General features: G+C 40.4%; 2 protein-coding genes and 1 long non-coding RNA gene across 11 annotated transcripts in view; 2 read left to right on the top strand and 1 right to left on the bottom strand.

Moving 5' to 3' along the window:
- NHS (NHS actin remodeling regulator) overlaps positions 1-5021 on the top strand; it is a 349152-nt gene extending 344131 nt beyond the window's left edge. For both annotated transcript variants that reach the window (XM_027095754.1, XM_027095755.1), the window contains exon 9: positions 927-5021. In XM_027095754.1, the coding sequence (XP_026951555.1) occupies positions 927-1539 (613 nt within the window). In that variant the 3' untranslated portion in view covers positions 1540-5021. The remainder of the gene's footprint in view (positions 1-926) is intronic.
- LOC113614339 (uncharacterized) overlaps positions 1-6066 on the bottom strand; it is a 96543-nt gene extending 90477 nt beyond the window's left edge. Inside the window, exons 1-3 of one of the 3 annotated variants that reach the window (XR_003430590.1) lie at positions 5812-6066; positions 5500-5588; positions 2662-2715 (exon numbers count right to left, since the gene is read on the bottom strand). This is a non-coding gene — a long non-coding RNA (uncharacterized LOC113614339). The remainder of the gene's footprint in view (positions 1-2661; positions 2716-5499; positions 5589-5811) is intronic. The other 2 variants (XR_003430591.1, XR_003430589.1) reach the window with 2 other exon arrangements.
- Positions 6067-6294: 228 nt separating this feature from the next.
- On the top strand, positions 6295-19352 carry SCML1 (Scm polycomb group protein like 1). 6 transcript variants are annotated; one of them, XM_027095740.1, is made up of 8 exons: positions 6295-6413; positions 9271-9419; positions 10417-10497; positions 10974-11051; positions 14193-14297; positions 14686-15178; positions 16451-16602; positions 17886-19352. In XM_027095740.1, the coding sequence occupies exons 2-8, from the start codon at positions 9390-9392 to the stop codon at positions 18036-18038; spliced, it is 1092 nt and encodes a 363-aa protein (XP_026951541.1). In that variant the 5' UTR covers positions 6295-6413; positions 9271-9389; the 3' UTR covers positions 18039-19352. The 6 variants fall into 6 exon arrangements, with proteins under 6 accessions (XP_026951541.1, XP_026951546.1, XP_026951545.1 ...); XM_027095742.1 differs by having other exon boundaries at positions 6344-6422; XM_027095743.1 differs by lacking the exon at positions 6295-6413 and adding an exon at positions 7355-7679.
- The last annotated feature ends 2277 nt before the right edge of the window (positions 19353-21629 follow it).

Genomic DNA, 21629 nt, shown 5'->3' with positions numbered 1-21629 from the left:
TTATCCAAAGAAATAATATAACCATGACGGCTGGGTGCCTGGGTCTGGTGGACCTACAGAGGCTGGTCATCTTGGATTTACATTTATGCAGAATTGGTTGGTTTGTTTATTTATTTACGTGCAGCACAGTGACAATAAAATTTTTCTTTTCTTGAGAGTTTATAGTGCACAGAGCTTTCAGAGCTCCAGAGGTGGTCTAGGTTGCCAGCTCCTCCAGAAAGTTGGCTTACTGATTAATACACTGTACACAGATATTCCTGGGCAGCTACGGCAAATGGTATCTGCAGCCAAAATGGACTGACTTACTCAAGAAGTCATGTAAGAAATTTCTTTATACGGAGGAATTTTAAGAGTAGACAGAATAGTGTAACGCACCACTGCCTGCCCCCACCCCCAGCCAAACACACACACAGACATATCCATCACCCAAGCCTATCGACCGTCAGCCTATGGCCAGTCCTGTCCCATCCACACCTCCTTCCACTTTGCTCTCCTGGTATTCACTGGAAGCCAATCCCAGGCATCAGAGGATTTCATCTGTGTTGCAGAGACAGGTTGAATAAAAGTGACCGTCCTTCACCACCTACACTCTAACCACGAGTCAGAGAGCAGTATTTTCTTGTACTCTTGTGAAACTTCCCAGTAAGCCCTCCCCTAGAACCTCTAGCCTCCACATTAGTCATTATTTGAAATGGTCATTTCCAAAACCTAATTCATATCCGCTGGTTACTGGAGAATTTCCCTCAGGCTGTGAGTGCTGCGAGGGCAAGCAATGTATCTTAATCCTCGCCCCTACAGCCCTAATGCTCAGGATCCCATCAGACAGGGTACAACAAACTGCTCTTTAAGGAGATGGCTGAGTGTGACGTAACACTTTTAGTTTCATTAAAGTGTATGTGGACTGAGATTGTTCCTTTTCTTGAAAGGTCCAAGAGGAAAGTACTTGGAAGAAAAGATTCTGGGGACATGTCTGTTCGAAGTAAATCTAGAGCTTCCCTGGGCAGCAGCAGCAGCAGCAACAGTGCTGGTTCTGTCACCTCAACCAACAGCAGTGTGACCACCCCAAACAGCCAGAGGTCTCCTGGCCTCATCTACCGAAATGCCAAAAAGTCCAACACATCGAATGAAGAGTTTAAGCTACTACTCCTCAAGAAAGGCAGCCGCTCGGATTCCAGTTACCGCATGTCTGCTACTGAGATCCTGAAGAGTCCCATCCTGCCCAAACCTCCTGGGGAACTCACAGCCGAGTCCCCCCAAAGCACCCATGAGGCCCATCAGGGGGCACCGGGAACTGAAGCGCTGTCCCCCCTCTCTCCGTGCTCCCCACGGGTTAATGCAGAAGGGTTCTCCTCAAAGAACTTTGCCACCCCGGCATCGGCAAGGGTTGGACGTTCCCGGGCTCCCCCTGCGGCCAGCAGCAGCCGCTACAGTGTCCGCTGCAGGCTGTACAACGCGCCCATGCAGGCCATCTCCGAAGGCGAGACAGAAAATTCCGATGGGAGCCCACATGATGACCGATCCTCCCAGAGCTCAACATAGGTGGTCCACGCCAGGCTGGCTGTCAAAGGCCAAAACCTTAGTCGTATGAGGATGGAGGAACAGAACGGAAGACTGGGGAGAAGTCAGCACATGGTGGGGTACCATCACGCTTACCAACAAGTTCCTAAATATTTGCTGGGGAAATGGAAGGTGGTTTGGTCTTTCTTGATTATTTTCCATATTTTTAAGTAGCTGCACTGTCTTTCATATTTTTCTTTAGGGTAGTTTGATTTACCCAATCTCATTCCTTTTGATAATAGAGAATTTGAAAATGTCTGCTTTTCATGAAACCTAGAAAAAGTTTTCCCAGAGCTGCCTATTCAGAAAACAAAGCCCTCACTGTCATAATTCTTAAGAGGATGAAATACTCTGGAGGTTCGGTATATTTTTACATTAAAATGAACTAAAGCAAAATTTAGAAGAACTACACACATGTAAATACCATATTTTTGATAAAAATGTGTAAATAGATTTATGGATGACGAGTGGACATGTGGCCAATTATCTACCACACCAACTGCTTATAGAACACAACAAATAAAGTGTAATAACTGTATTCTGTGAATACCATTTTCGTATCAAATACCATATTTAAATGTCCACCAATATGATTTCTGAGTGATAAACCTCAAAATATGAATTTTAAACTGGTGAAATAAAGGAAATCTTGAGGTCACATAGTGAAATGTGATTAATTTAAAATAATGAATTCAGACTTAACCATTTTTGTGACAAACTGCAGCACCAAACAAACTACTGGTAACACGTGGCTGTGATTTGCCACGTGGCAATTTGGACAGAATGAAAAGCATGCTTTTGATTTAAAAAAAAAAATCAGTGAGAGAAATCATCATTCTCAACATAAAGCCCTGAACAACAGCACTTGACAGTGTCCTTTAAACTTCAATTTTTCAGTGGATTGCTTTAAAGAGAATGAGTAGGGAAAACAGTAGTTAATTTTAGGTTATGTTTTCTATTACACTACTGGGGACATAAACAGTCCTAATCTGAGGACTAGAATCTTTAAACTCCTTAAACAGTTGAGCAATTAGCTCCAGGTTCTTTAACGAACGAAAATAAAACATAAGCATGCCACAGAGCTGTGGATTTATCAGTAAGTACCTGCAATGAGTTTTCAGTGAAGCTTTCTCTCTGTGCTGATGAGATCCATGCTACCTAAAAATTAACAGAAATGACACTGTGAACAACGTAGTTGGGAAATAGGTATGTGTATATGCATTATTTAAATTCACTGTTAAAATGGGAATGGGGAGCAGCTCTGGTTCACAATGCTACATATAACTGAGTTTTTGTCTGATTTTACTCTATCTGCTTGATGGCAAAAGGGGAGGGTGGTGGGTGGGAAAGGAAATGTCAGGGCAAGTGCTCTGATAAAATGAAGGCAGGGAAACAAGCTGAATTACTTGAATTTTCTTGTCTTAAAACTGAAAAAAAATGTAGTTACAAGTTGAAATCTGCAAATGGGTTTTACACCTGTGATTTTGACATGAACTGATACTGTATGAAATGATATGTCGGAAATATGAGCAGCTATGTACTTGGAATGTTTTGAATGGGAGAAGGTAGAAAGTAGAGAACTAAGAAGGAATACGGCCTATATAAAAGAATAGAATGTGATTAGAGTGATAGAACATACCAGAGTTACCAAGAAATTGATAAGCAGCTGGCTTTAAGCTTATGCAAGTGGTATTTGGGAAAGTAGGATGTGTGAAAGGGGGTTTGTGGTTTTGGTTTAGTTCATGCAATATGAAGGAGAAAGCCTGGTCTAAGAAGATGCTATCTTTCAATAGAAACACTTTTTAAGATGTTACAGAGTGAGAATTACAGAATCTGATTGCTGTTGGGTTTTTGTTTGTTTCTTTGGAAAGAAAAAAAAATGTCTGGTTTATTCTCCTATTTGTTTTCACTATCAAGTTGTGTTTCTTAATTTCTTGTCATCCTCGTATGTAAAATGGGTGCTGGGGGTGGCGGGGTAGAGGAGGGAGAGTGTGTGTGTGTGTGTGTGTGTGTGTGTGTGTGTGCGCGCGCACGTGCGTGTGCAGGGATAGATAAGCTACCTGGTAAAGCGTACATTTGAACATTTACGAAGTGTTATACTTTTTACTAAAAGAAAAATGTTTGGGGGTTTGAAAAAAATGGACCATCATTTCTCATTGGAACCCATTAGTTAAGAAAACCAGCATGGTTTGACACCACATGGGAACATGAATAACTTTTTCTCATACTTTGAAAAGTACACTTGGCAAACTTTTAAAAGTAAGGTTTTTAGACAAATGCAATAAAAAAAAGTCATTTCCAGTCACAATAGGTGATTTTTTGTAATTCTCATAAAAGCAGCTCGTTTGCAGTACGGCTTTTGTGTAGTTAGGGGTTTTTTAAGCGTAAAGAAAGGTATGTAGGCTTTAAAAGTGATTCTAAATCTTGAACAGAAAACACACAAATTGGCTTTAACAAATATGTCACCTTATTATTGACATTAATTTAAGTAATGGTACTATATATATTTTAAAATACATATTGACTTGAATTGTGAGGCAATAAGAGACCTTCTATATGTAATGATCACAGAACTAACCCTTAGAATATAGTTTTACTTATTTTGTTTACTCTAAAAATTTATAGCAGAGTTTCTCTATTTTATATTTCATAGATTTAAAAAAAAAACCCAGATAAAGATGGATTTAAAATTCACTGTGCAAAAGAGTATTGAGTAACAAACTGAGTTAAAAAAAAAAAAGGCAAGAAATTCCTTAGTAATTCTACATGGCTTTATCACGTAGCACATAAGACCAAGATTTAGAGGGTTGTCTTCAACATCACTGCCGTCTTAAAGCAGAGTACACACGTTAGGTATTGTGAACAACATCAACCCAAACTTTTCTTCTGTTGTTTGCACTGATGCTAATTTTTTCTTCTTTTTTGTTTATACAACATGTCTTTGTTGTGTGGGGGAAATTTTTTTTCCTGATTTTTTTATTTTTTTTGGCTAAGTAGAGGACACGGACCAGTTGCAGCAAACACAACACACTGTTTGCTCTTGCCAAAGTTCAGTGAGTACATTTGCTGCAGTGGTGGCAGACTGAAAGAACTAGATCATGACAAAGATTTACAACTATGAGGAAGGTTACAGTGTAACTCTTTTGGTACTAGAACCAGTTCATGCTGGCCGAAAGACAATGGTTTATGGACTTGCCTCCATTTTGTATTTTTGTAATATCTGTAAATATGAACTTTTTAAATCGTTGCAAAAACGGTTTCTTTTGTAAGATGTTTTCAACGTTTACATTCAATTCAAGCCTTTGTATATTTTAGAGCTGTGCAACACTTTAAGTCTTGTATTTATTTTTAGTAAAAATGGTGACAGTTTCATTGTGAACCCCTCTCAAAAAAAATGTACCAGAAAAGTTTGATTACCTAGAAAGTGTGTATAGAAACTGCAAATAAACGTGACTGCAATTAAACAACTGGCTGCTCTCTTCATTGCTATGTAATTGCACTCCTGGGGTTTAACAAACGGCAAGTGTTTTATAGCGGTCTGGACATACGGGAGGGGAACTGCTATGGCAAAAGTATGAGCAAAATAATAACGATAATAATGAATACTATCTCTGTAACCGGCTCCGATCTCGCTTTGTATTTGAGAGAAGAAAGAATACATTTCCAGTGTCCAGTATACTTTCCTGTACCTCTCCAGGCCAGAAAAATATTTATGGCTTTACTTTAAAGTTACCTGCTTTGCTTCTGATAATTACTCAGACTGTGCCTCCTTCCTCAGATGAACAACCTCGATGTGCCACTAAGTAATGTCATGTACCCTTTATTACGCAAACTTAGGTGCCAGATACTGTTCTAAGTGCTTTGCCTACTCTAACTCATGAAGCACCCCCCCACGTTGTGCCCATTTTACAGATGGGGAAACTGAAGCACAGAGCCATTTACCTGAGTTGCCCAAAGCCACAGAGCGCTTAACTGTTGGGGCTGCGGTACAAACCCAGCAAATCTGGCTCCAAGGTCTGTGTTACCTCACCCTGTGGAGAGATAACAACTTTTTAAAATAACTTTTCCCGGTATGTACCAAACCACAATTGCTAAAGCCCCGCTCCCGCTCCCTCCCCCTTCGAACTCCAGCACTGACGTGCACGCCTAGAATTGAGTCAATGTCGACGTCTGGGGTGCGTCACAGAGGGACGGGGAAGGAGGAGGAAAAGGGGGGAATTACATTAAAAAAAAAAAAAGCTTCAAAGAACTAACCGAGAGTGGGGAGGCCACGCACCTAAACGCCTCACCCCCCAGAGCCGCCTCCTTAAACCCGCTCCAACACAGAAAAAGTCGCGCGCGCCGGCGCTCCTGCACAACCGCACTAAACCCCTCTCAGCCTTAGAGGCTCGTGTTTTCAGTCTAGCACGGGGTTCCGATCCCACCGGCCCCCGCGAACAACGCCAAGCTACAGGGGCTCGGAGGCCGGAAGTGCGGCCGCCCCGAGGAAACCAAAGCCTCTCCCCTTGGCAGTCGCTCTAGCGACGCCCGCTCCCCTGCAACGGCTCAGAGGTCCGCTGGATTGGTCGGCTGACGGCCCAGGCGTGTCTTGTAGCGGTCGCTGATTGGTCAGCGACCGGCTGCGCGCGTGGGAACCTAAGCATTCGGGTGCTCACAGGTACGAGCGTTGCGCCTCAGCTTCCGTGGGGCTCGCGGCCGGCGCGTCACGGGAGCGCGCCGTACTTCCGGCGCGAGGAACGTTTGAGGCATTGGTAACCATTACAGTGGTTGCCGCCCGGGCGGAGGCACCGTCGTCCGTTGCTACCTGCGTCCGGCGCCCTCCGGAGGCCGATTTGGCGGGCTCTGCGCCAGCAAAGGTCTGTCAGGTGACACTTTTTCTTCCCTTTGAACTTTCTTGTCTTAGATGTGCGCCTGAAGCAGGTGGGGAGGGATTTTACTTCACGGCTGTGGCGCTCCGGAGCGGGGTGGCGGGGGAGGAGGGTTTGCCTGAGGGAAGAGAAAGGGTTTGCCTTTTCGGAAAGACCGAGTCTACTCTGGAGTTTCAGCCGCAGTGCAGTTGGGGTGGCTTGGGATGATTCGGAGTGGTTCCCACCGCCCCTCCCGGGATGCCAGCGCGTAGGCGCTTGAGATGTGGCCCCTTATTGAGTGGTTTGTGCCGACTTTCTAAGAGCTGATCCTTTTTCGTCCTTTCTCTTCCTTGGTGGGTGAGGGGGCGACGAACGACCAAGGCTCTCAGACTTGTCAGAATTTTGAGTTTGGAAAATCTATCAACTAGCGAGTTCGTTCGTTGTAACATTTTTTGAGGTGCAAACGTTGATTCTGAGGCTTTGCTGGTAACCGCGATTGATCTAAGAGAGTGCAGCTTCACGGTTGTAAATACGTACGCGAGGCTAAAGGAAGTAAAGACGTGGATTGAGCACGGTTGTTGGTATCTTCGTCTCTTGGGGATCGCTGCCCCCCCTTTACCTGGCTCTCCCTGAAGTCGAACTGCTCTAGAGTTTTAAACTGGCTTAATGTTTACAAATCGTGATTTAACGAGCAACTTTTCTGCACGGTGTTTTATAAAGCACGGCATGGGCTCGATTCCCTGATGGGTGATGGGGATGCAGTTTGGACGGCATTATCCCCCCCCGCCCCCCCCCCCCGGTCTGACCGACTCTGTAGCCGCTGAAGTTTGATACGGATGCTTTTGAGAGTCCTGACAGGATTTTTAGAAAGTGATCCGTGTATCGACACGGTCTTGTTTAAAAAAAAAAATGCGGAGGCGTCTGGCTACTGCAATCTGCCCTGTTTTGCCGAGTAGTGGTTCTTGCCGAGTTTTAGCAGCATTGTAATTAAGCCATTAGGGAACTGTCTGTCAGAGTCTCTAACAATGGTTGGCAAACTTTGTATATAAAAGGCCAGCTAGTAAGTATCTTAGGCTTAGAGCAAAGGGACAAGTGATAAGAGGTGACCTCTGAGCAGTGTGGAGGCACCTGACTGTAAAGACCTTGTAGGCCATGGTGGGAGTTCTGGATTTTCTTTTGTTCTTGGTCGAAAAGGGATTCCAGGTGATTTTAATAATGAAGAAGTAAAGCGCATAGGCTCTGGAGTCGTACTGCACTACTTACTATGCGACCTGGGTAGGTCTTAAAGTCTCTTTGCCTCAGTTTTCTCTTAAGGAAAATGGGGATGATAATAGAGCCTGCCCTGTAGGGTTGTCAGGAATGCCAAATGAATTAACATACATCACGTGCTTAGAACATTGCCTGACACAGAGTAAGCAGTAAAATCTGTTAGATGCTATTATCTATACTTTGTGGCATAGTTCAAATTTAAAGAAAAATTATATATTTAAATCTCTAAAACAAAGTTGTTAGAAATACAGTCAGAGTATAAGAAATGGTCCCTAGAGTTGGGAAACTTTAACTCACTATTCTCTTTCTGTGTGAGTTCAGGTAGAGGTGGGAGCCTGCTCTGCACTGTTCTTTGTAAGAGCAAGACTTGAGGAGTGACTTTTGAATATCCATGACTTGGGACTAGTTAAATAAATCATGGCCTATTTGCAAGATAGGAAACGAAGAAGTTGAAGTGACTATGGTATATCTAAAGTTATTAATTTAGAAAGACTTCTTTTACTTTTGCCTCTTTTTGAGCTCATACGCTGTATTCTTTTCTGGGTCTGGCTTTTACTCAAGGTTGTAGTTTTGAGATTCCTGAGATGCGTCCTCCTCGTTGTGTGTAGCAATAATTGGTTTATTCTCATAGCTGTGTAGTCTTCCTTTGTATGAAAACACCAGTTTAAGTATTCATAACTTGTATTAGTTGTATAATCAGAAAAAATAAACATAGTCTAAAAAAGTAAAATTTGGTTCAAGTTACAGCTCAAATTGGAGGTATTTAATAACTTGAATTTATTCCACATTATTAGACTGCATTTGTCTAACTTGAGAGTTACTTTTCCCTTCATTCTGCCTCTCATTCCTGCCCTGGCTCAGGATGGATAAAGGGAACCTAGCTCTCTCATTAACGCCCCTCCCAGTACTGTGATGCCAGCGTTCAAATCTACTACGAGATATGATATGACAGCATTGCACTCAACGTCCTCCTGGTGGCAGAGGTGAATGACTCAGAACCATAACCGAGCCTACACAATTCTAGAAGAGTTTTTGGCTTATTTTTCACATACAGTCCTTTAAGTTTAATTTAAAATTTAACTACGGAAGCAATCATAATCTTAGCACTGAAATGACCTTAGACGTAATCTCACCCAGTTTTCACCGAGCAGGGGAGGAGGCGATGTCTTTAGTGGTCTCTCCAGGCTGCACCGTGGTGGGCGGCCCAAGCCACAAGAGACTCCTGACTCACATTTGGAGGCCCGCAGTCTCCCTGAGTAAAAAGCTTCGGAGCTCCTTGACCAGAGCAGTTAGGACTCATGCTCTGTTGTTCATCTGTCTCCAGCACTTACTCTGTAGCCTTTAGGTTGTGGAGCATCCGCTTCACAATTTGGAAATGTGTTCGATCGGGATTCTTATTCCTACGCGTGGGCAATAAAACCCTTCACTTTTTAAAGGTTTATTCTAAATCACTAACGGAAGAATTCTCATTTTGTCGCTCTCTGAACTTCAGCCAGGACTCCAATTCAACTTGAGTTGGTATTCTGAGAACATATCCATGTTAAGTTTATTAAGGCAGTAAGTGGGTGAAGTAACTTTTTTATGCCTTGCTTTTCAGGAGTTGAAGATTTACCAGTCCTACGGGACCAAGGAGTTTCGCAAATAACCCTCCAGCAAGTTTAAAAATAATTAGGCCCAACTCAGAGAAAGCGGAGTTTCTCTGGTTGCACAAAAAAGATGTCTAGCTGCTCCAGTGAAGTCGATGTGGTTTGTATTTCAAATTGAAAATCTGTCTTTGTTCTTTTCATTGTGTTCTATTTTTTTCTAAATTGAATTGAATTTTGTACAGTGAAATGCAGAGGTTGTAAATATACAGTTCATGAGTTTTGGACACTGATGTATAAAGCTGCTATGAACATTTGTGTGCAAGTTTTTAAATTTTAACTACCTACCAAGAGTCCTTTTTTTTCTGACTCTTTTCACATAATTATGTGAAAGCACTTTGCAAAGCATACCTATACAAAGCATAGCTATACAAAGGTAACATGGTATATTTTTATAAGTATTAATATATAGCCCAATTCCACATTATTTTGTCTTTTGAAACAGACATACATACTTCTATGTAGGTTTAAAATTATTCCTATAGTTCATAATCCATTCTTAGAATAAAGAGTTATTAAGTGAAATGTAATGGCTGTTTACTGTCTATTTACTTATTTATGCACTGTCTTATTCCCCCCAAAATGTTTTAGGTGATTTAGAGATTAATTTATCAAGAAACATAGGTGTGGGGAATTCCCTGGTGGTTCAGTGCTTCCGACTCCAACATTCTATCCCTGGTGGAGGAACTAAGATCCCACAAGCCTCCAAGTACAGGGAAAAAAAAAAAAAAAAAAGATAGGTGCTTAAGTGTTTCCTATTTTGTCCACAGAGTGGTACTGTTGGTCTATTTAAAAATCAAAAGCCATGAACAGGATTCTTTGTAGTTAGAAATACTTGCTTTTACAGCAGTTCTGCTGCCAAATTACTAGAAGAATAGTCCTTCTACCCTGAGGTACACAAGAGGAAAACGATGTCTTAAGTGTGGTTAAGTTAATGAGAAAACAGTTTTGCAAGGACATCTTTTCCTATAGTCATAGTATTTACAAAGGTCCCTTGATATCACAAATTGGCTTTTGGAGCTTCTCGAAAGTGAAATTGAAGTCCTCAGTTTTTAAGTTCTATCATCCTTCCTTTTAATTTATTAATAAATTTTCCTTAGATAAGAACACGAATCTCTACTTATGATGATGATAACACTGTTCTTTATGCATATGAACCAAATACTGCATATTTCAATAATGTAAGTAATGTTAATTGCCATTTGCCAAATATATTAACACTTAACCACTTTAAAGAAAAAATTCTTCATAGACTTCCTGTAAACTCACACTCAAGAAAATATTAGTCTCTCCTGAATTTGTCTGATTCCTTTCATTAGACAATGAGCAATTAACCATTTCACTTCCCTCTTTTCCTTGTAGAAAATTCAGAGCAGTTTTTACTCATTTTTTTCAGTGCAAAATTCTAAACCTCCATCCTTCTGATATAATAAATTCTTTGCTTAATCCCTTTCTTAATTAGCAGTGATCATCTTCATTCTCATAATAACATGAGTTTTTTTATTTTGTCTCTGCTTTAGATTAATATTTCTGAAACTCTTTGAAAAGCTGGTGAAAAATAAAAGCAAGTTAAATAAATAGTGTTTTTTCCCCACTTACTGTTCAGTTTGACTTTCATAGAAGTGAAGTATTAACTACTCAATTTTTAAAATATCAGCAGGGAAGTGTCGTGTCTAACACATCCTGCAACGAAGAGCAACAAAAAACAATTCTGAATGTCCTTACTCACTGCCAGGTACAAAAAGTTCTATCTCTCAAATGTAGTTTTCTAAAATATTAAGCTTAAATTCTCTTTATATCATATAAAGAGGTGGACAATTGAAATTTTGCTGTATCAAATTGCTTATGATTATCGCTCTCATTGTGATGATTTTTTTAAACAATTTCTAGTTAGAATAGCATCTTCAGGTGAAAGTTTTGAAATAGCAATATGGAGGTTTCATAGCCTTTTGTAAAAGCCCTTAACTGATGAAATGTATAATAGTTATGTCTCCTTCATCTAAATTGCTCAATACTGAATTAATTTCCCCTACAAAATCTTTAAAGGAAATTGGCTGATTTGGATAAAACTTAGTATGTGCCTAAATGCATGTCAAGATATCTCAATTGAAACAAAATGGCAGCCCACCATTTTTTAAAGAGTTTATCTTCCATAGTTTTGAGGGGATTCTGTAAAAATTGACGTGTTGGTGGAGATTGATAGAAGTATGTAATTATCAAGGATTTTGTGAGCGGCATACCCTAGAAGCAATGAACATTTATAAACAAATACATGTTTCTTAACATATAAAAAAGTTTCTTGAATATAATGAACATACTTTGAAAAGTAAAAAATGTTTATGGGAGTCTTTATCATTATAGAGAACAGCAGTGGAATACTTAAAGGGAACGTGTCTTGTCTTCCGGGGAAGGATGTACAGAGAGCTGGAATGCAGGGACGACGTAGGGAGTTCTGATTTTTGAGCAGTGCTCTCCCCTGCTTGCTTTACATCAGCATCCACGATGAACTGGGTTGACACTGCTCTGCCAGGGCCTTCTGAGCGATTGTGCAAGATGTGTTGGGATAGAGTATCTCCGCTAAGACGTGCCCAGGTTCCAAAGTCACAGCTAAGGGATGCGCTCCATTTCTCCTAATGTGCTAGCTCCCTCCTTTCTTCGGCGCCTTCCCTTACCAGTCTAGACCACACGGTGCAGCACTTCCATCTGTTCTTTTTTAATCCTCGCCCAGCACCCCCTTTAGTAAAACCCCAGCCCTGTTCAGGCTGGGAAGCAGAGGGGAGGACCTCCACTGGGGACTGGTGATCCTCAGACAACCCCGATCCTGTTCTCTTATTTCGTGGAGAAAATGGAGGGTGTGGAGCAGAAATCCCCTCCAAGTCCTGATTCCTCTCCCCACAGCCCTCACACTTGCCTGGATCCATCTCTGACGACCTCCTTCCTGACCACTGGAGTGGGAAAAGTGTTTCCTCTGTAAGGCTAACACCTCTGCTGGTTTCTGCGTCTGACCCTCTTTCCCTGTGCTCAGACACCTCCCTTCATCCCTCTGTCTCTTGTGTCTTCAGCCTCTGTCTCCATCACTCTCAGCGTAGTCATTCTCCCACAGGTTTAAAAAAACCACTTCTTTTTGCCTCCCATCCCTCTATAGCTGTCATCCTCTCTCTCTCCTTCCCGTCATAACCCAGCTCTTCGATCGTCATTTATGTTCACTTTCTAAACATTTGACTTCCTGTTTTCTGTTTGGGTGTTTTTAATTTCTGTTTTAATATTTTTTATTGAAGTATAGCTGATTTGTAATATTGTGTTAGTTCCGGGTGTAGAGCATAGTAATTCGGGGTTTTTGCTGATTATATTCCATTATAGGTTATTATAAGATTTGGGGTATAATTCCCTGTGCTCTACCGTAAATCCTTGTTTATCTGTTTTATGTATAGTAGTTTATATCAGTTAATCCCATACTCCTAATTTGTTGGGTATTTTAGAATATACTGTTCCTTCTGCCCTGTATGCTCCTCTGTACATCTCTACCTAGTGAACACCTTCTCATCTTTTCATTCTCAACGCAGATACCTCCTTCTTCGAAAATCCTGCCACGACTGTCAGGCTGGATTAGGTCTTGCTCTTCTGTGCACGCTTAGCCTCTTGTTCTTATCTGTATCGTGGCAATAATAATACTAATAGACGATTGAGCACTATCAGACCACTCATCATGTACTATTATTATTATGTTGGTATTAATACTGTAGCACGTTGTTTTGTCCTCAACAGAACTGAGAGAGGATTTCATCCCGATTCTATTTATAAGGAAATTGAACAACAGAGAAGTTAAGTAACTTGAACCCAACTGTGTTCCCCTAGAGCCTGTGCTAGTTATTCAGGGCTGAGAGCCAGTGGGTCTCATGCTTCATCGTGCATCAGAATCACCTAGAGGGCTTGTGAAAACACAGATCACTGCCCTCGATCTCAGAGTTCCCAATTCAGTAGATCTGAGGTGGGAGATTTTTCATTTCCAACAAGCTCGTAGATGGTGTTGATGCTGCTGGTCCACGGAGCACACTGAAATCCACTGCTCCAGGCGGCCGATCACTTTCTCTGTTGATCGTGTCTCTTTACTTGTCTCTCTCCAGCTAAAATGGGAGTTCCTTAGGGTAGGAGCTGTTTTTTTCTTCCTTTATCTTTTTTTTTCTTTTTAATGTCCACATTCCCAGCATCTAGCGAAGTAGTTCTCACAGGTGGTAGGCCTTCAATAAATGTTTCTTTGAATGAATGATGTAATTAGTGGTTCTGGCCTTTTAAGTGTATTTTTGCCCGAATGAAATTTCTGTGTATTTCAAGAATTCTCCGGTTTTATCAGTCACATACTTGATTGGCACACGGGGGTCGCGTACTCAAAGGTTTTGTAAGGTTAATTGTTAATTGCATGACTTTAAAGTACTCTGAACCAAAGGTCACATCTGTTGTATTTGGCTCACTGTTCTTTCCAGAGTGGACCCCTCACTGCCTATTAGGTTATACCATCATTATATGGAAAGAGGCTCTTTGGCCTTTTAGCAGATTTGAAAATTTCTTTCCTAAAGTAGCACCTTCCTTGATGTAAAATGACTCCATCATAAATGTGATGGCTTATAGGAATTGTGGTACATTTACTTCCCAGTATTCAAGCTTCGTAAAATGCCTGTGTGACATGGAGTAGTTGAGTGGGAGGTTGGCGTGCCTTATCTCAGCCAGCTCGGCTCTGGGTCCCCAACAGCCAGGCATCAAGTGGGAAACGAGATTTCTGACGGCTTGAAAACTTTCAGACTTTGACTTTGGCTTAATGGTATTTTTTATGTTCCTTTCCTTTTGAAGTAGAAACTACTAATAGTCTGTATTATAATAGGTCATCTATGATGCTATTCAAAAACTGGATAAGAAGCTTGATGTCGTGCACGCAAAGGTTAGAAAAATCAAGCATTTTCGTGTGAAGTCATGGTTGCAAAGTCGTGTAAGTGTTATAAAAATATTTTCAAAACTATAATAAACCTCTGGTTTCTAAAGATGCCAGTCAGAAGTGAGAGAGAACTAATAACTGTGAGATAAGCAAGGCTGATCTATACCTGCTGTAGCAGCAGATGGGAGACTAAACCTCTGCCGGAAAAATGCTGAAGTTTAGGTTTGAGAAATGTACGACAATGGGTATTTTTATGTTTGTAACCGTAATACATAAAGTGCAATTAAAATGTAGGGTTGAAGAGGAAATCATGTAATCAAAATAGAGCATTTATCTTTAATAATATAAAGCAATCTTCCATGGAAAGTAATTATGGATGTATTTACTATTTTTTTCTTTCACTCACTCACAGTTGGTTTATGCTGGGTTTGTGTCATTTCAGAAGCCACTCGGATATGCATTTAAAGATTATAATTACCTGCTTTCTAAAAAGATCAGATACCAGAAAATGAGGAAGAAGCGGTGTCTCTGTCCATCGCCTTACCCTAAAAGTTATAGCCCCACTATTCCAGTACAAAGGCCGGAAAAGGATTCCCAGAGCAACCCTCTAGAAGCACCTTTTGGGTCCCCGGTGCCTCTGGATCTGGAGCGATCCCTTAGCCTGAGCCCGACGGTCCCCTCCACCTACCGCAGGCGTTCCTACGAGGAGTACTACTCGCCCCAGGACCCCACGCAGGGCTCCTCCAGTCCAGAGGCCCACAACACCCGCAGTCTTTTCTTAGACACCCAGTCCACTGCGGTCGAGCCTGCAACCGTGCTGACCCAGAGTGAACGCAGTCCAGCACATAGCCCTGACATGATGACCTACCCAGCTTTACTGGAAAACAGTAGATTCAGCCGTGCTGGCTCACCTCTCTATGTCCCGACCAGCTTCGGTGAGTGTGAACTGACACATGTTACAAGTAGCATCATTTACCCTATATTCCTCAACACCCTTGATGCAAGCTTGTGGAAGCTGTTTGTTTCCCATCTTGAGGGCTAGCTTGGGGCAGCACTCTGAACGATGACTAAGACTTCTTGAGTGTCTGTGATGTGCCTGCACTGTGCCAGTCAACGGACAGGCCTCTTCTCCACTAACACTCATAATGATCCCATTGTGAGTTTTTTATCTTCTGTTTTTCTTCACCCTTTCCCTGTGTAAATAATTAAAATGCTCCTAAAATGGCCAGAGCCCAGATGACAGGAGAGAAAAGGTACACTTTAGGCTAATTCACAGGAACTAAGGTCAAATTTGTGTTGACGGTCCGGCGAATTACAAAAGCCGCTTCCGCGCTAACTCTAGGGAGTCGAGCACTCTGGCTGAGTAAATGAGTACCTGTCTGGACACAAAGAAGTTTCAGTACAACGTAGTGAACGGCACACCTAAAACGTTTTGAGGTATGAGCACCTAAATTGTTTCATGCCTCACGTTATTTCTTTTTTAAACATAAACCTTCAACCAAAATATCTATTACCATGCAGTGAAACTTGAAAGAGGTATTCAGTGTAATGTTAAAGTTACTTCTGACCTAGCTGAGCAGAAGTCTTGTTGTTTTCAAAATTCAGATACACCTTTAAGCCTTGAGAGATGTTAATTTTAAAGCCATGGAAGAGATTCAGTAAAGAACTGATTTGGTTCTCAAAGATAATGGGGGTTATTGAAATTCACTGATTAAAGTGAATAATGTAAGCAATTATAAAACTAAATTCTGGGGATTTCCATTGCAATTAGCTAGTAAAATAAACCTCATCTGGAGAGACCAAGAGGACAGAGATTAAGCATTTCAAAGAATTTCTCTCAAAGTAAGAGAGCAATAGGTTATCTTAGATTAACCTAATTTAACCCAAGTAACAGATCTTTTGCTGTATTTTGCCTGTGGCCCAAGAGGCCTCAGATTGCTCAGTCTGTTTTATGATCTTTGAAGCTTTAAGGTGTCTTCCGAAGCTGCTTTTGTTGTTTGGGGGAGGTCAGGTGGGACATTCTTGAGTAGCCATCCTCAGGTCATCTTTGTCTAGGCTTTCCCTGGATTTTACCTTGGAGTCTTGGGTCCATGCCGGGGTACTTCACACAAGGTTCCAGGAATGAGACACTTCTTCCCTACCTAACATCTCTTCTTTCAGGATAATGATCAGGTCAAGTATGATTTGTCTTTTTTCCCCCATTGAAGGTCCAAGTTCACCAGTTGGAAGTGCCCCGGGTGTCCTCAAACAGAGCCTCCCTGATGACCCTTCAACCTGGTCTGTGGATGAAGTGATCCTGTTTCTGAAATACGTAGATCCTCAGTTATCAAGTGCCCTCGTCGACCTCTTCATGCAACATGTAATGTATCTTTTGATCCGGTTTTCCTGCCGTAATGACTTTGAATGACCTCTGTGCAGGCCCTTCAGTTGGATACTGATTAGTGTGGATGGTGGGGGAACCCTATCAACTGATTATTCCATATGCGAGAAAGTTTACTTTGCCCGAAGTTAGAGCCTTAAAGGGTGGAGGCTGGATCTGTGCTTTAAATGGGTACCCGGGTACCTAAAATACTACAAGTCTTCAAGTTCTCAAGAGAAGATGATTCAGCATGGCCACACTCTCCTTTCTAACAACAGCTACAAGGATCCTCCTCCCCACCTGCTCCCTGCTCGGCCCCAGGACCGTGAGTAGGAGGGGTGACCACAGCTGTGACAGGGTGTCCTCCTTGTTACGATGCCCGATGAATCCAGCAACTGATTCCATTTGGCTCAGTTCTGTTGACCTTATATGGTTATTGATGATTTGGAATGCTGATACCCTTATGCCATTTACAAAGTAACATCATGGGCTAAATTTTAAATTCTAATTTCTAGTTTTACTTAGTAGAAAATGTATAGATGGTACCTGACAAAGGCAGTACTGTGAGGGATTTCAGGTCCCTTCAGCCAGTGACATATGATTCAGTACAGTTTTATTTTTAAACCAGAACTTGTGAAAACCAAATAATATGCTTCAGCAGCATCATTTGGTCAATTAATTCTTTTTTACATTTGGAGGATACCTTGTGACTATCAAGTAATGTTTTTTATAGGGTTTCCTAATGAATAAAATTAGTGCCCACATATCTGATGTACCCTTTTCAATATGGTAAGAAAATCAGTCATTAGTTTTTAGCATCTAATTAGCTTCCGACAACTGATTAGCTTTCAGTGTTAAGACAGCACTGTATAGCACACTTATAGCTGACATACTCATGTTCCCAGCCCTTCTAAGAAAGTTAATGACCATCTGAAATTCATTTTTACCATTCATAGTTTTTACTTTTTGTCACAGCTATGCAGTAGTTTGTTCAACACACGATATTTAAAATTAGGTAGTTTGATGCTTAGGACGTTTTTAAGATATTAGGTTAAATTTCCTTTTTCTTAAAATTTGAAGCAAATTTACAGATGATTAGGTGATGCTTCACTGTACAAATTAGATTTTTAATAGTTTCCATCAAGCAGTTGCATATTCAGAGAATATACATCTGGACTGAGCTGCCCTCTAATTGGTGTTACATGTTCTTACATAGAAAGGAAGAACCATTCTGATAAAGTATGAAAGCTTTATTAATTATTTTAATTTCCTTCTCTCTGTAGGACATTGATGGGAAAGCTCTGCTACTGCTCAAGAATGACATGATGATGAAGTACATGGGGCTTAAGCTGGGGACAGCTCTGAAGCTGCGCCACTACATTGAAATGCTTAAAGACAGAAAGATACCTCAACAATTTAAAAAGTGTGTAGATTAGATTGGACTTAATTCTAGGGAGACCAATGCCACCTTTTCTCTCTGCCCTTAGTTTTTGTTGTGTAGAAGGTTCCTCTAAAATACAGTGTATCCAAAATCACAGAACCCTGGGACAGTCCAGGCTACTCCTTTAGAAGCCATTTAACATGTTAGCACTAGCAGAGTCAAACTGGTGCTTTGTTCTTTGTATCTTTTCATTATTTTCCTTGCATAGTTTACAGATAGTTAGTTACACTTCATGCAGGAAACAGAGAAACACCTTTGATTTTGGTTAATGTTTATATGTAAAACCAAAACAGCCAAATCCCAAAGGGGAAAGTAGTCAGGGAGGGATTGACGGGTTCTCTAATGAAAAAAATTATAAGGTAGATAGTCATTTTATGCAAGAGATATTACACTACAAGGGTGGGTTGGATGGAGTCTGACTATATTCTTTTCAATTAATATGTTTTATTTTTAAACTTCCTTATTTTGTCTAAGCTTCAACATTTAACTAGGCATTCATTGTTCACAGCTCTCCACGAAGATGCCTATGTCCAAGTTTTTTAAACATGTGTTTTATTATCTGTTTATTCCTCATATGGGTACTGTTTCATATTTATATTTTGTTCTGTATCTGAAGTATACACACAAGTAAATCTTTTCTTTTTTAATTTAAAATGGCACTTTACACTTCCACAGAGGTGAAGATCAACTCTACATATAGTGAGTTTTTTTATTCTGTAAAACATATGCACATCGTTTGACATCACTGGTACCTCTCAGCTCACACTTCAGGGTTTCCATACAGGGAAGTTCTGTCTTGTGCAATGTTTCTAGTTAATTTCCTTTCTGAGCCATTTATCCTACTAAACTTTGGAAGGTGCATCAGTTCTGATTTGTCATTTTAATTTTAAAAATCAGAACTTTCACATGGAACATGTTCATTGTTGTTTTATTTATTACATCATTATATTGTATAATATTTAGTGTAATGTTATAAGCTATGAGAAATGGTGCTAATTGTATTAGCCATTTGTTATAAATGCCAGTAAGATGTTCACCAGGGGTAAGATTGTACGTTTTCTTTTTAGAAAACCAAGTGTACTTTATAAGCAAATGCAACTATTTACTGGGCGTATATGATTTAAAGGGCTTTTTCGTCCGTGTTATTTCTTTTGTCTTATAAGACAAGATTCTAATTTAAACTTGTCCTTTCAAACTGTCAGTGTGAAGATGCTGTGCCACTTGAACAGTCCTCAGGTGTTTGTATAAATACTGTTTTACAGTTTTCAGATTTTAAAATATAATAAAGTTTAATAACCGCAACCATTAATGTCAGAGCCTCAGATTTGATTTTACTTGCTTGAAGACTTAGAGCAAGCAGTGATACATGTCGTGAGTAGTTATACTCTGTGACAACTTCACTAGAGAATTCTCTCTCCATCCTGAATATCAAGGCAAAAGTATGGCTAACACAATAACTTTCATTAATGCAGACAATTAGCAGAACTAGAATTTAACATCCACTGAAACAAATTTTCCTCTCTAAAATTACCCTCATCTCCATGAAACACAGCCAGATCAAGACTAAATTTGTTTACAGAATTAAGTCTGGTCAATTGACCACATAGGGTCCTCCTAACTGGCTGTGGTGGAATTCAGAAGTAGTCTCAGAATGAATTCCCAAAAGGCCTCTCAAAGCCAGGAAAGCCATGCCAAAGGCCTGCCATTAGCCTGCACCTCAGTGGATTTCTCTCTTCTAGAGAATCCCTAAAACATCGTGATTCCTGCACATGCCAGGAGACAGTCTTTCCCATTCACCTGATAAGGCTGCTCAGAACCCAAGAGTCTCCAGTGTCTGGAGAGACCAGGCAGAGAGAAGAGAAAAATGTTTCCATTCTACCCAAAACTAACTTGAGGGGAAGGACTTCCCTATATCTGGAAAACACAGATCAAAACTAGTAATATTCCAGACAAAAACCATAAAAATTATAACCATATTCACCAGTTCACTCAGTAACCGATCCATTAACTTTTTATGAAGCCTCAAGCTTTCCATTAGGATTTTTTAATATCTCTCCCAGTTCAGTATAGTATGATCTGAAATTGATCAGAGACCTGTACTTGTCAAAAGGGCCTTCCTGTGGATCATCTTGAAGATGAAACTCTTTTGCAAAAGCATCAGAGTACAACAGTAACTTCCTATAAATGACAGAAGACTTTAAAAGGCACGGTTAAACATCTGACTACAATGTAATCCATAAAGAAACTTGGTTACAATAACTAGAATTATGACCAATGATAATCTCAACCCTTGAAAACCTTAATCACCAGCAAAAACCAAGAAGCAAGTAACCGTGAACTGTTTGTCATACCAGCATTTCCTGATTGGAAAACTTATGCTCTAGTCTTCCTCTCCTAAGAAAGCAAAGGGAGGTAAATTTAGATCTGCCCAGCAATTAATGTTCCAGTATTTTATCCTGTTTGAAATGACGCAGGTAGTCAGTGAATTCTCTTAACTTGGTTTAGTTTCAAGTTACCAAAATCTGGAAAGACTATTTTAGATAGACCTTCCCAAAATGTAATTATTCCTATAGAGTTTACCTAAAAGCTCTTATTTATGTTTACCTAAAGTTTCATCATATCAAGTTATTTTCCTTGCTGACGTATTTGCAACAGATACAGTAAGGTGTTATTTGATCTCTAGTAAACCTAGGTACAACAGAAGTGTTATACTTAATATTGATGATTCTAAAGACATGTCTATGTTAATCAAACCAAAAAGCTTAAGCTAGCTTCAATACCAGATACCAATTCAGTACTGAATATTTCCCAGGCCACGTGAACCTGAAATTCATTCAAGCCAGTCTTTTTTATATTTCTGAGAATTTACATAAGCGTTTAATTTCTTTTAAGCCAATTAAACAGCTCATCCACAAACCAATCTTGGCAATGCCATTTGGAAGCAGACACTTCATATTTATAAGGTACGCAGAGACATACATTTGCATATATAGACAAAGAGATCTCACAGTTTTCCTGCTAAAATTTTAAAAGGCCTCTTTTTGAATGAAATAATGCCATCTGCAGCAACATGGGTGGACCCATGTTGAGATCATCATACTAGGTGAAGTAAGACGCAGAAAGACATATCGTATGATATCACTCAGTGTGGAATCCCAAAAAAAGGTTCAAATGAACAAACAGACTCACAGACAGAGAAAACAAACTTATGGGTCCCGAAGGGGAAAGGCGGGGAGGAGGGATAAATTAGGAGTTTGGGATTAGCAGACACAAGCTACTCTACATAAAACAGATAAACAACAAGGTCCTACTGTATAGCACAGGGAACTATATTCAGCGTCTTACAATAAACTAATGGGAAAAACTCTGAAAAGGAATAGGTAAATGTATACCTGAATCACTTCGCTGTAAACCTGAAACTAACACAGCATTGTAAATCAACTCTACTTCAATTTTTAAAAAAAAAAAGATAAAAGGTGATTAAAGTTCCAGAGAGCCCAGGTAGATCATTTACATCGCAAAGGCACAGGAAGAGAAATACCAATTCCTTCTAGAAAGCTAACTTCCTCTAAGGGCATATGCAAAA

Source organism: Aethalodelphis obliquidens, unplaced genomic scaffold, assembly GCF_003676395.1.
Source record: "Aethalodelphis obliquidens isolate GAN/ISIS:26980383/991018 unplaced genomic scaffold, ASM367639v1 scaffold94, whole genome shotgun sequence".
NCBI classification, from domain to species: domain Eukaryota; kingdom Metazoa; phylum Chordata; class Mammalia; order Artiodactyla; family Delphinidae; genus Aethalodelphis; species Aethalodelphis obliquidens.
Note: the sequence above shows the minus strand (reverse complement) of the source record. Positions and strands in the feature narration are given on the sequence as shown.